A 15,166-nucleotide genomic window follows, 5' to 3' on the forward strand; every position below is an offset into this window, starting at 1 on the left:
AAGTATGCTCATGGCTACTGAAATATTCAGAAGTATTTTAGAGTTTCTGAAGCATTTTGTCAAAGTGACTGATAAATGTTAATGGCAGGGTATTATCTCCCTGGGTTAATGCAAATGAAATTGGGGTCTTGGATTCATTCTTCATATGTACTTATTAGTTTCATTCTGATTTATGGCCACAGAACCATAATCTCAGCCAGTAGTCTTAAAAGTTCCTGCCACAGAGATTCCTTAACAGAGGAATGGATGAAACATCACATATTTATTATCAATTTTGAGGATAAAATTTAATCATCCCTCCCCTCCAAAATAATTGATCTAAGGCATGATGCTGCTTTGTTAGGATTTATTTATGAGGCATACATCTTTTTTTGTGCCTGCTATGTGCCATGTAAATTCTAGGTACATGGAATACGTCAATAAGCAAAATAGGCCAAAAGCCATAATTTTGTGGAATTAGCATCTTAGCAAGAAGACAGTACAATAAGCCATAACCATTTCTAATAAGTAAATTATATAGTATGTTAAAAAGTGATAAGAGCTAAGGGAAACGGAAAATGTGTGAAGGTACAGCAGATTGCATTTTGAAATAGGGTAAGCATCATTGAGAAAAGGTGAGATTTAATCAGACTCAAAAGAGAAGAAGGTGAAGGGAACTATCTCACACCTTAATGAACAAGATTTTAGTAGAGGAAGTGGTTAGTGCAAAAACCCTAGGGTGACATGTATTTGAGGAACAGCAAAAGAGGGCACTATGGCTGGAATAGATGGATAGTAATAAGCGATGGCGGAGAAGGCAATGGCACCCCACTCAGTACTATTGCCCAGAAAATCCCATGGATGGAGGAGCCTGGTGGGCTGCAGTCCATGGGGTTCTAAGAGTTGGACATGACCGAGCGACTTCACTTTCACACATTGGAGAAGGAAACGGCAACCCACTCCAGTGTTCTTGCCTGGAGAATCCCAGGGATGAGGGAGCCTGATGGGCTGCCGTCTGTGGGGTCGCACAAAGTCAGACACAACTGAAGTGACTTAGCAGCAGCAGCAGCAGCAGCTATAAGCGATGGAGAGAGTAATAGGAGCTGAAATGAGAGGAAATAGGGAATTATATAAGGAGAGCCTTGTGGCCATTGGAAGGACTTCAGCTTTTACTGATTGAATTCGAGAAACCATTGTGAGGTTTTGAGCACAAGAATGATTTAATCTTACTTAAAAGGATCTGGCTGATGTGAAAAGGCCAAAGAGAAGGAAGGCGTTCAATAGTTAGGGACTATTGTGGCATTCCAAGTAAGAGAGAATGGTAGCTTGGATAGTAGGGGCTAGAAGTACCCAGATTTTGGAAATCCAGTAGGATTTGTTGACAAATACATGTGAAAATGAGGAAGGAGAAGACAAGAAGGACTTCAGGGTTTTTGTTCTGGGGATTGGAACAGCCAGATTGCTGTCACCTCTTATGAATATGGCTTCCCTCGTAGCTCAGTTGGTAAAGAATCTGCCTGCAATGCAGGAGACCCCAGTTCGATTCCTGGGTTAGGAAGATCCCTGGAGAAGGGAAAGGCTACCCATTCCAGTATTCTGGCCCAGAGAAGTCCATGGACTGTATAGTCCATGGGGTTGCAAAGAGTCAGATACTACTGAATGACTTTCACTTTCTTTTCATATGAATATACAACAGTGAGCAAAAACTGACAATGCTATTTCTTTCATGGGGTTTATATATTGTTGGAAAAATCTATATCTTATGAAGAATACACTGGCATATGTATAGAATATTTCTGGAATAATATTTGAGCAACTGAAGGAAAGAGCCTGGGACTCTAGAGTGAGACAGAGATATCACAGTTTAACCTTTAGTCCTTTGTTTTTGGAACCAACACGTGTATCTTACATTATTTTGAAAAACTTTTATAGGAGTACTATGTGTGTATATTTATACACGCACACAGAAATATGTGCATACACGTTCAACTTGCTGTATTTTAGGACTGGACATTGCTATGTAACCAGCATTCAGATCCAGTAACAGGGCATTACCAGGACCCCAGAAGACCCTCAGACTCTCTTCTAGTAACTACCTGCCTTTCCTCCTAAGGATAAACGACTGTCCTGATTTCTAATGTATACTTTGTTTTTGCCTGTTTTGGTAATTAATAAAAGTTGGAATCATACAATAAGAACTCTTCATGTCATTTCTACCCTTATTTCATGTGAAATTCATTTTGTCAAAATGTAATTGTAGTTCATTTTTATTGTGATAGTGTTGCATTTGTGGATATAAAATTATTTATCTGTTCTTATGTTGATGGGCTCTTAAATTATTTATTAATGTCTGACTATTGTTATCTTAGTCAAATTTACACATAAGTTAACTTTGAATGTTGTTGTTGAATGTTCAACTCTTGCGACCCCATGGATTGTAGCATGCCTAGATCCTCTGTCCTCCACTGTTTCCCAGAGTTTGCTCAAATTCGTGTCTGTTGAGTCAGTGATGCTGTTTAATCATCTCATCCTCTGCCATCCTCTTCTCCTTTTGCATTCAATCTTTCCCAGCATCAGGGCCTTTTCCTGTGAATTAACTCTTTGCATCAGGTGGCCAAAGTTTTGGAGCTTCAGCTTCAGCATGAGTCCTTCCAGTGAATATTCACAGTTGATTTCATTTAGGATTGACTGGTTTGATCTGCTTTCAGTCCAAGGGACTGTGAAGAGTCTTCTCCTCCAGCACCACCATTCAAAAGCATCAGATCTTCAGCAGCTAACTTTGAATACTGTAATGTTAAATGAGCTTTTCTTGAGTTTTAGTGATATCTCTTTTTTTCTGATCTCTTTAAAAGGTTTATAAGAAATATCATCTTCTCCTTTCTAGGATGATTGTAGAGTTGTCTTGGCAAAACAGGAAATCACGAGGTTACTGGAAACATTGCAGAAGCAGCAGCAGCAGTTTACAGAAGTGGCAGATCACATCCAGCTGGATGCCAGCATCCCTGTCACTTTTACAAAGGTAATATATCCTGTACTTCATTTTTAGGTGTGTTTTTGAACAAATCGTAATTGTTTTACCTTCCATGGTAATTAGCTTGAAGAGACAACTAAAAAATTAATGAACCATAGGATTAAAAAAGAAAACTTTATCAGTGGAAAATAGAAGGTGGTGTAATGAATCTTCTATACTCATCACCACCTACTGGAACAGTTAATAACTTTTTATTTCACCTACCCTTCTCCCAGTCTCTTTCTACCTACAATCTCCCAGGTTATTTTGAAACAAATCTCAACATATTTCATCCCAACATCAAATCATTCTTAAAACACAATAAAAATACCATTACCACACCTAAGAAATTAAATACATCTTTAATATTACCCATTATCAAATTAGTATTCAGATTTCCTAGATTGTTAAATGAATTTTTTTAGGTCTGAGACTGAATCCAACAAGGTATGTATTTGGCATTTTTTGATATGTTTTGGTCTCTTTTCAAGTGGATTCCCCCGAATTTAAAAAGGTACATGTGTTTCATTTTGCTCTCTATTTTTGAGTGGCTTTAAAATTGTTTTTAATCTTGTTTTATAATTAAGTGAAGCATTCACATGGTCCAGAGTCATATCTACAAAGCAAAGTACATTCAGTGAAGTCTAACTTAAATTCCTGGCCCCTCCACCCTTTTCTTCCCTTCGCCATAGAAAACTATTAAGAATTTTTCTTAGTTTTATTAATCATTTAAAAAAATAGAGAAATATGTTTGCATGTACTCTCCACCCATTTAAAGGTAGAGTACTGTACTCACTTCTCCACCTTGCATTTTAACTTGAGGGTACATCCTAGAGGTCACTCCATAGCTGTATATAGTGACCTTTTCCATTTCCTTTTGCATCTAGAAGGTTCTTGATTGTGAGTATGTACATTTTTTTTATTATGGTAAAAAACACAAAATTTTTTACCATCTTAACCATTTTTTAAGTGTATAGTTCAGTATTATTAAGTATATTCACACTGTGTGAAACATTTTCAGAAATTTTTCATCTTGAAAAACTGAAACTATACCTTATAAGCAACCACTCCCCTATTCCCTGCTTCTCCTCATATCTTGGTAACCACTGTTCTACTTTCTGTTTCTTTGAATTTGACTACTCTAAATTTAGTGTATACGTGGATAGTATTTGTCTTTTTGTGACTGGGTTTATTTCACTTAGTATTATGTCCTCAGAGTTCACCTGTGTTGTAGTATGTGACAGGATATCCTTTTATTTTGTCTAAATAATATTTCATTGTTTGTATATGCCACATTTTGTGTATACATTCATCTATCGCTGGATATTTGGGTTACTTTACCTCTTGGTTATTGTGAATAGTGCTGCTGTGAACATGATTGTATAGACATCTCTTTCAGGCTTTGTTTCCAATTCTTTTGGATAAATACCAGAAATGGGACTAATGATTTATATAGTAGTTCTGTTTTTGATTTTCTGAGGAAATGTCATACTGTTTCCTTAGCAATTGCATCACATGATATAAATCCCACCAAAAGTGCATGAGGATTCCAATTTCTCCACATTTTCACTTATTATTTTCTGTTCGTTTTGTTTTTGTTTTTGTTAGTAGCCATCCTGATTGGTGTAAAGTGATATCTTATTGTGGTATTGATTTGCATTTCTCTGATAATCAGTGATGTTAAGCATCTTTTCATATGCTTCTTGGTCAGTTCTGTGGAGAATTTTTTAGAAGTCCTTTTGCCTATTTTTCTGTTTCTGTCTTTTTGTTGTTGAGTTATAGGAGTTCTTTATGTATTCCGGATATGAACCCATTATCAGATACATGATTTGCAAGTATCTTCTCCCATTCTATAGTTTTCTTCTTCACTCTCTTGATTGTGTCCTCTGATTCAGAAAAGCTTTTAACATTGATCTAGTCCCATCTATCTATTTTTGCTTCTGTTGACTGTTTTTCATGTCATATCTAAGAAAATCATTGCCAAACCCAGTGTCGTGAAGCTTTTCTGCTGTTCTACGAGTTTTATAGCTTTGGTTCTTATGTTTAGGGCTTTAATCTATTTATTTATAATCCAGATATTTAGAATTATTATATATTCTTTATAAACCTTCCATTTCTCCATTATATAATGAACTTGTCCCTTATAACAGTTTCTGACTTAAAAATCTATATTATCTGATATTCGGATGGCCAGCCCTGCTTTCTTTTGGGTATGATTTGCATCCCAAAGAGATTTGCATCTTTACCATCCTTTCACTTTCAAATGTGTGTTTCCTTAGATATAAAGTGAGTCTCTTTTGTAAACAGCATATTTTTAGATCTTGGTTTTTCACCCATTAGGTCACACTATGTCTTTCGAGTGGAGAGTTATGTCTATTTATATTTAAAGTAATTATTGTTAAGTAAACCCTTACTGTTGTCATTTTGTTCATTTTCTGCCTAACTTGATAAGTTTTTTTTTGTTTCACCTTTCCTCTTTCATTGCCTTTTGTGTTTTATTGATTTTTTTTATAGTGTCATGGTTTGATTTCCTTCTCATTTCCTTTTGTTTATATTCTACGGATTTTTTGTGTGTGTGTGTGAGGTTACCATTGCAATTACATAAAATATTTTAGTTGTAACATTCTGTTTTAACTTGATAACAAATTAACTTTAATTGCATACAAAAATTCTATTTCTCCACAGCTCCACCCCCTGTACTTTATGTTATTGATGTCACAAATTATATCTTTATATACTTTATATATCTTTATTTTAATTAATATATTTAGCACAGCATGAAAAATCTTATTTAAAGAAGATTTAATAGAGCTAGAAAATCTGGGAAAAATAAGTGTGTGTGTGTGTATTTTTTAGCTTACATAGTATGTAGTAAGTTTTACTAAGCCAAGATTTAACAAAACAGCGAGGATACATTTCCTCTTTCTATATATCAGAATCAGGGTATTTTAATATGGGAATAGAACTCTGATTTTAATGGATTGAGGAATGAGTAGGAGACAAAGTAATCAGCAAAGGTATTTTATAAATAAAAGTGTAAGTGCTAATACTTTTAACTCTGTATCAAAATTAAAAGATTTATTTTTTTAAAAATTATAGGACAATAGAGTTCACATTGGACCCAAAATGGAAATTCGAGTTGTTACATTAGGATTGGATGGTGCTGGAAAAACTACTATTTTGTTTAAATTAAAACAGGATGAGTTCATGCAGCCTATTCCAACAATTGGTAAGTATGCGTATTGCTTTTACCTTAATGAATATTTTATAGGAAAAACCCCTAACTTACAGATGAGTTCTCAGGGCCTTACTTTACGCCCATCTGATGTGGAGATTGGCTGTAAGACATCAGCATTTCAGAGGAAAAATGCAAGGTTCAGTGACTGTGGGATTGAAATGTGGATTGAGGAGGGATAGTAAGGAAGAACAGAATATTGGTGGGACAGCTGAAAAGAATAAAGAAAGTATTGATGACTCTGGCTGAAAATTAGGGATGAGGAGGTGGCAGTGCTACAGAGCTGGTACTCGGCTGTCAAGGTCTAAGGACTCTATTGGGTTAGCGGGCTAACCCTGGTTAAAGGTATACATTTCCCCATGTATGTTTATTACAAGTGGAGTTGGTTAGATAGTGCGGTATGAAGATGATTTGTAAGTCACAGCTACAAATGGGGTTGCCTGTTTTTGGTGTGTCACGCATAAGTCAGTTTTTTAAATTCATTTTTTATTATTATTTTTTTCCATTTTTTTTTTAGTTGGAGGCTAATTACTTTACAATATTGTAGTGGTTTTTGCCACACATTGACATGAATCAGCCATGGATTTACATGTGTTCCCCATCCTGATCCCCCCTCCCGCCTCCCTCCTCACCCCATCCCTCTGGGTCTTCCCAGTGCACCAGCCCTGAGCACTTGTCTCATGCATCCAACCTGGGCTGTTGATCTGTTTCACCCTTTATAATATACATGTTTCAATGCTGTTCTCTCAAAACATCCCACCCTCGCCTTCTCCCACAGTCAGTATTAAAGTAAGTTTTTTTTTCCAAAAAACAGGTTTTAATGTGGAAACTGTAGAATATAAAAATCTAAAGTTCACCATTTGGGATGTAGGTGGAAAACACAAATTAAGACCATTGTGGAAACATTATTACCTTAATACCCAAGGTAAGAGTGTAAAAATTACATCTTAATTTTTCAAATTTTTAGAATGTCAGTCCAGTTTTCAGTGCATTGATTTAGCTAATAAAATTGATATTTTAACATTGATTAAATACATGACCATACTATTACATATTGGTAGCACGCCCCACACTATTAAGAAAATTAAGCTAGATAGACTGGGATATGTACTCTGGTATATTTCATGAAAAACGATAACATAATATTTATCTTATACATGTAAGCAATTAAGGGTACTATCTTCTTGGTATTCTTAACAAAGAGTATTATTAGTGTTCATATGAGTATAATCATTGGCAATAGTGTGGTATAGGGTAGAATTTGTGGTGTATAGTTCTATTGCTCTATTCAATTCAATTCAACTCAACATTTGTCCCATTATAATCTCTAAATAGCTCCACTCCTTTATTTCCATTCACAATTAGTTATCATCAGCAGAAGAACCCATAGTGGTTTGATTTTAACCAAACTGTGTTATGTGACATACGTTCCACTTAGCATTTATTAACATAAATGAATTGTACATTTTGCCTCCTGTACCCCAGCATAAAGCTTATGTTCATGCTCCTTGTTCCATATATCGTCCTGTTTTCCAGCTAGAAGAAAGACCAGATAATTTTTACTTTGAAATTTTTGATATTAGGTTAGTATGAGCCAGTGATTAAGGGGAAGAAATGGAATTTTGAACATGAGGAATGGTTGAAAGCCTAGGATGTTTAGCTGCCATTAGATAGCTGGAAAGTTTTCAAAAGACAGTTCAGTAGATATTCGTGAAGTTTCTGCTATGTATTTTGAGTACAATTTATGGAAAAGTGCTGTGCCAGGCACCTAAAGAGAATACCTTGGAGAGATAAAGTTGGTGACTTATTTATTTTTAAAAGACTATCTTTTGGTAAAGGAAGTAGAGTAATCAAAGTAAAGTAATCAAAGAAGGAGCATCAGTAGGTAGATCATGAAAGGTACATTTTCATTCATTAAGAGAAAAATATTAAATGATATGCAAAGCAATATGTGTTTGGTAGTGCAAATGTTGTAAATCCTGTTATAAATGAGGAAAAAATAGACCAAAAGTTAGGTGAACTGCTTGAGATCATATCATTAATTATTGCTAGGTGCTCCTATAATAGGCAGCCTTCCTGTGAAAATAATGATGGTAGACTCACCATAGTATAACATTAAAATATTTAGCCCACTTACTGAAATTAAACAAGTGACTAAATGAATATTTTTGTCTTTTTTTGATAGCTGTTGTGTTTGTTGTTGATAGCAGTCATAGAGACAGAGTTAGTGAAGCACACAGTGAACTTGCAAAGTTGTTAACGGAAAAAGAACTCCGAGATGCTTTACTCCTGATTTTTGCTAACAAACAGGTAATACATTTGTATTTCAGAATATTTATTTTAGCATTCCACATTATAAGGTAACTGTTAAGATTTTGAGAGAAATAACTCAGAAGATACAAAGTTTCTGCATTGTATTTTGAATGCAGTCTATATGGAAGGTGCTGTACTTGGTACCTTGGAGTATAAAGATAGAAATAAGGTAGTTGATACTCACCAGAAACTCCTATGTATTTAGGTTTGCATGTTAAGTGTTTATTTCTAGTACTGCTAAGTGCAGATTAATAAGAAGACTGCTAAGTGACTTCAGTAATATTAATATAAAGTATTATGGAAAATTAGAGAGTAGTTCTAAAGTTTGTATTTTCTAAGATTTATAAAAAGTAGGATTTGAATTGAAATTATAGGTAATACTTTGAATTAGTATGTGAAGCAAAGAACAACTACAGACAGAAAAAATAAAAACATGAATATTTTTAGAGAGCATCATGGAGACCAACATATGCCAGCAAATTTGAAAAATTCAGCAGTGACCACAGGACTGGAAAAGGTCAGTTTTTGTTCCAGTCCCAAGGAAAGGTTATGCCAAAGAATGTTCAAACTACCATATGGTTGCACTCATTTCACATGCTAGCAAGGTAATGCTCAAAATCCTTCAGGCTAGGCTTCAACTGTAGCGAGGATCGAGAACTTCCACATGTACAAGTGGGATTTAGAAAGGCAGAGGAACCAGAGATCAAATTGCCAACATCCATTGGATCATAGAAAAAAGCAAAAGAATTCCAGAAAAATGTCTACTTCTGCTTCACTGACTATGCTAAAGCCTTTGCTGTGTGAATCACAGCTAACTGTGGAAATTCTTAAAGAGCTGGGAATACCAGACCACCTTACCTGTCTCCTGAGAAACCTGTATCAGGACAAGAAGCAACAGTTAGAACCAGACATGGAACAACGGACTGGTTCCAGATTGGGAAAGTAGTATGCCAAACTGTATGTTGTACATCATGCGAAATGCCGGGCTGAGTCACTCACAAACTAGAATTAAGATTGATGGGAGAAATATCAACAACCTCATATATGCAGATGATACCACTCTAATGGCAGAAAGCAAAGAGGAACTAAAAAGCTTCTTGATGAGAATGAAAGAGAAGAATGAAAAAGCTGGTTTAAAACTCAACATTCAAAAAACTAAGATCATCACTTCATGGCAAATAGACAGGGAAAAAGTGGAAACAGTGACAAATTTTATTTTCCTGGGCTCCAGAATCACTGCGGACAGTAACTGCAGCCATGAAATTAAAAGATGCTTGCTCCTTGGAAGAAAAGCTATGACAAACCTAGACGACTTAGTAAAGCAGAGATAGCACTTTCCTAACAAAGGTCCATATAGTCAAAGCTATGATTTTTTTCAGTAGTCATGTACGGATGTGAGAGTTGGACCATTAAGAATGCTGAGCGCCAAAGAACTGATACTTTCAAACTGTGGCAGGTGAAGATTCTTAGATTTTGAGACAGCTTCTAGGAGGATAAGAATGCTTTTCTTTAGAGTGATAAAGTGGCTTAGATGTCATAAGAAGAAAGAGTTGGATAGACAGTAAGGATTTTCCCCTTAATTTAAAAAAAAGGCAAGCTATTAAGAACTGATACACTTCACTTTATGATTAAAGATATGCAAATAAGGCAGAGTGAAATACCATTTTCCACTTATCATCTTGTTAAAGATGAAAATGTTTGATAATCCTCAGACATGGATACACTGCTGGTGTGGTTATTAATGTGAGATATTTTCTTGGAGGGCAATATGGCAGTACTTTGTCAAAGTACTGCATATAAAAAGTACTGTTTTAGATGCATATGCCCTTTTACCCTGTAATTCTCTAGTAATGTATTCTGTAGACAGATATCCTAAGGTTGTCTTAGAGATAATTTTGCAAGTGTATGTATTTAAAAACATGTTTGCCTCCATGTATATGCATATGTAGTAGCACATAAGCACATATTTTCAATGTAAATATTCAGTATAGGACTGGTTAAGAAAATTATGTTACACCTACAGTGGAATGCAATACGGAAGTTAAAAATACTGGTGGAAAATTTTTTCTGCTTGTCCTGACAATGGAAAGGTATCTTTATTTTCAATATATGTGTTAAGAAAACAAACCAAAAAAACTAGAATGTGTCCTGTTCATTTACATGAGTGTGCATAGAAGTTTTCTGGGAAAATATGAAAGAAATTGTTACTGATGGTTGCTTCTGGGAAGAAGGGTATTCAGGGCTGTTTGGAGAGATTTTTGTTGTTGTTGGCCTTGCTGCACAGCTTGCAGGATCTTAGTTCCCCTACTAGGGACTGTACTTGGGTCCCTGGCAGTGAAAGCAGTGAGTCCTGTCTTCCGTCCGTCTTAACCACTGGACCGTCAGAGAATTTCCTGGGAGAGTTTAATAAACTCTTTATAAACCCTACGTAAGAGCCATTTCTTCTGATATACGTGTATTAATTTCCTTTTAAGTAGATGCCTTGTAATGACATGGGCAGTATCTTTCATTCAGGGGGCACAGCCTTCATTGATTTCATTGCAAGACTATTGCATGGTGGTCCAGTGGTTCAGAACCCGGCTTGCAGTGCAGGGGATGCTGGTGTGACCCTGGTTGGGGAACTAAGATCCCCAGTGCTGTGGAGCAGCTAAAAGCTTGTGCCACAGCCACAGTCCCTGTGCTCCAGTGAAGCATCCCTCACGACACAGCGATGATCCTGTGAGCTCATGCAGCCAAATATTTTTTTTTTAAAGACTGTTCTTACAAACTGTTATAGCCAAAACAATTCTTTTTCTGTTCTCATTAATCTCTGAATAATTACCGAAAGTTGAATTTAGGTTTTAACTTTAGGCTTCTGTTAAAGTGATACCAGCAAAACTGTATATAGCAATAATTACAAAAATGCTAATTTGCATAGACTTATGAAAAAATTTTTTTATGTGTATTTATCTTTTAGGATGTTGCTGGAGCTCTGTCAGTAGAAGAAATCACTGAGCTTCTTAGTCTCCATAAATTGTGCTGTGGCCGAAGCTGGTATATTCAGGGCTGTGATGCTCGAAGTGGTATGGGACTGTATGAAGGATTGGACTGGCTCTCACGCCAACTTGTGGCTGCTGGAGTATTGGACGTTGCCTGATTTTAAGTGTAGCAGTTGTTTAAAGTTTCGTGGTTAAGAGTTATTTTGCACATAACATGATGTAAGAAATTCTACATCTGAAAGATAGCTAATTGACGATGTATATATAGGAATCTTGGATTGGGAATTCAGTACAATATTGCTTTTAAAAACTCTGTAGTAAAATTTAAATAGCTGATTGAGCAGATTAAATTGGATTAAACAGGGACTTACTGGATATGCATTTTTTTAAAACATACATTTGTTAAGTTTTTCAGATTACGTGTGTACACACAGATTACTTAGCACACACACATGCATGTTCTACTTACTGTTGGTACTACTGGTATGAATAACTGGGATCCATTAGTATTTGATCCAGCATTGGGAAGTAAGTAGTCACAGTGAAGAACAGGTGAAGGTTTATTCATTCGAAGAAAGAATAGCCAACCAAGTGTCTAATGGACCCTCTGTATGAAGCAGGTGAAGCATGGCTTCTTAACTTGCCTTTTCACTGGATTTTGGCAGTATGCAGTAGCAAAAAAGGCAGTGACTTAATGAAATAAAATCCAAACTGCATCTTTGGGTAATAGGATTACTTTAATGTTCAGTATAACAGAACATCTTTAATGCTAAGAACTATAAGCTATAGAAGATGAATATTTTATACAGTATTTTATTAAAGCTCTCTTAAAGCCTTTTGTATAAAACCCAGTAAGTTAGAATGAAATGTAATCCAACTAGGCCTGATGTTGTCAGATCAGTACTACACTGAAGAACAATTAATAAAAAACTGTGAAAGTCAGTTATATTCTAGTTGATCTTCACTTATGAAAAGACTGATTTGCAGAGCTGAACCTGGATGTATTATTTCCAGGGTCAGAGTTCTAAATTTGTCCTTCTATTTTTCAATATAAAGTACTTAGTAGTGTGCTTTTTAAAAATAATATTGCATCTTTAAGGAGAATGACTATAGGTAAAATGTAGTAAGTTATACGCAGAAGCCAGTGTTGGTCTTACATAAAAGGTAGAGATCTAAGTAGAAATTACCTCTACCTCAAGAGAAGTTATTTAAGCAGTGGAAATGATTACCTTAAAATGTTTTCCCAAAATAAGTGCATTTATTTAAACAATAAAATGTGATCAAGGATTTTCATGACAAGGCCTTAAGAGGTGGTTTGAGAGAAACATGTCTACAAAAGGAAAAGAAGAAATGTATAAAAAGTTTATATCACATTTATTACAGGGTTGTGAGTAAAAAATTTAAAGTGTGTGCTCTTTACTGTTTTTCATTTTTTAAGGACACTCCCTTATTATGGCAGTCTAATTTTATATTTAAAAATACCTAGATTGGGTTTTATAGGTTTTTTTTTTTTTTAACACTCTTTTAGACTTTAGATGAAGTGCTTCCTAGAGGGCTCTTTGATAAAGAATCTACATGCCATCATAGGAGACACGGGTTCAGTCCCTGGGTTGGGAAGATCCCCTGGAGATGGGAATGGCAGCCCATTCCAGTATTCTTGCCTGGAGAATCCCATGGACAGAGGAGCCTGGTGGGCTACCGTCCATGGGGTCACAGAGTCAGGCACGACTGAGCACATACTTTAGGATGAGGTTAAATCCTTACGATGGCTGATGACAAGATGTGACTTCTGGGTGGCACTGTTTTGGTTGTCTTTTCAAATATATTTCATTTAAAAACAATGAAACTTTTAGAAAACAAAGCATTAAAAAAAATCCATCAGTTGTGGGCAGTGTGTAAATAAGTAAATGTAATATCTCATCCTTTATTTTTCAAGTAAAAGGTCATGCTGTTACAAGTATAGTTTGTGCATATAATACTTCTGAATTAAATTAATATTTGATTGCAGTAACTGTGAAAAATAAAAAAACGCGTTACATTTGCCTGTGAGCCCTTGAACTGTTTTGTCTACTAGGTAATTCAAAAACAGTCTAACACTAATATGTTAACTTGCTTTCTTCTGTAAATTTATTTTACCAGTTTTGCTTGACTTTTAAATCACATTCCTAGCATATTTCTACAACACAATTTAAAAATTGTGCTTAGACCTGATTATAATGTATCTAGTAGTAGTAGTTACTATTTTTTTAAGAAGTTTTTTTCAGGCTCTTATTTCTATTTCTGGTTGTACTTTCACTAATTATTAGCAAGACTGCGCTAGTTCCCTCTGGGAAATGTCAAACTTGAGAGGTTTTAAATACAGTCTATTTGGATTTGCCTCCTGGCACTGAATTTCTGTATTAAGCTAAATACTATTGTATAGTTTACGTAAAGCAGGTTTTTCAAGTGTATAGTCTTGCCTGTAATTCTGGAATGCTTTATAATCACCAGAAGCCATTATTTGCATTATACAAATCATCAGAATGGATAGCAATAAAATGTTAAGATCACTTTAAAGAAATCCTATCATCTTTCTAAAAATTCTCGAATCATCTATATAGTAGTATGGCTAGTAACCAGTTAAAGTCATACTTGTGCTGTGGTTAGGAGAAACAAAACAAAATGACATAGGGATTGACTTCAGTGTCAAATTGAGATAGTTTATTAAAAGTTTAGAAATGTTATTCTTTATTTGCAACTTACGTCACATTTAAATATGTATTAAAACTAGTGTTTTTTAAAGGAGAGCTAAAATTCTGCACTGACTAAAGTGAAATAGTTGCTTTTAAAATTTTTAATTTAACCTGTTTCACATAGAATATCATATTTTAAATAACTGTTTTCAGAAAAGGCCTTGGAAAACCTAGTTATATCCTGAGCTAATATTGCTAAAAGAAAGACTTTTTATGTAACACTGAGATACTTCTCAATTTGCAAGGTGCTAATAAGGAAGAAAATAGCTGTACTTTTCCCTATAAAGAGTAATAAATGAAAAGGACTAATGAGTAAGCATCAGTATCTTGCTAATAGCTTAAAACATGCTTTAAAATAGACATATAGCAATATATATATTTTTTAGGTCTACTGATTATGGTAAATTTGTGACATGGAATGGAAAAATTCATTAATCAAACCTGATTTCCTCTCAAAGCAAAAATAATTGTATTTTGGGGAGGATGAGGCATCACCACCACCACTTGGTGGCAGTTATCAGCCAAAGTTTAGGATTAAGCTTTTATGAATGAATTGATAGGTAAGTCTAAACACCTAAAATTAGGGGAAAAAGGTAAATGTCATAGTGGAAAGTCATTTTGTGTCCCAGTTTTAGTTCTTTTTAAAAGGAGGACACAATATTAAAAGTTAAGGCATGTTCTTCCATCAGTTTGTGGTACAAAATGGGTAAAGGAAATAATCCTGCTGATCAGTAGAAGGAAAAGTATAAGCTTAGATATTAAGCATGAGAATGTGAATTTCCTAAACAGGTCTGTTGAACATGTTCCTCCTGTAAATTCCTAAGAGTTTGTTTGGAAAGTAGAAGCAGTGATTCTGAAGTTATGAAGTAATTTATGAGGGTGGGTGAAGAAATCAGTTTAAGACTTAAACTCACATTGT

At 35.0% G+C, this 15,166-nt stretch overlaps 1 protein-coding gene across 4 annotated transcripts in view; it reads left to right on the forward strand.

The window, feature by feature from the left end:
* The window catches only part of TRIM23 (tripartite motif containing 23), a 33,435-nt gene extending 19,881 nt beyond the window's left edge, over positions 1-13,554 (forward strand). For all 4 annotated transcript variants that reach the window (XM_043887702.1, XM_043887706.1, XM_043887705.1 and 1 more), the window contains 5 exons: positions 2,864-2,998; positions 6,089-6,218; positions 7,039-7,149; positions 8,410-8,534; positions 11,494-13,554. In XM_043887702.1, coding sequence (XP_043743637.1) covers positions 2,864-2,998; positions 6,089-6,218; positions 7,039-7,149; positions 8,410-8,534; positions 11,494-11,673 — 681 coding nt within the window. In that variant the 3' untranslated portion in view covers positions 11,674-13,554. The remainder of the gene's footprint in view (positions 1-2,863; positions 2,999-6,088; positions 6,219-7,038; positions 7,150-8,409; positions 8,535-11,493) is intronic.
* The last annotated feature ends 1,612 nt before the right edge of the window (positions 13,555-15,166 follow it).

This window comes from Cervus elaphus, chromosome 25 (assembly GCF_910594005.1).
Source record: "Cervus elaphus chromosome 25, mCerEla1.1, whole genome shotgun sequence".
Lineage (NCBI taxonomy): Eukaryota > Metazoa > Chordata > Mammalia > Artiodactyla > Cervidae > Cervus > Cervus elaphus.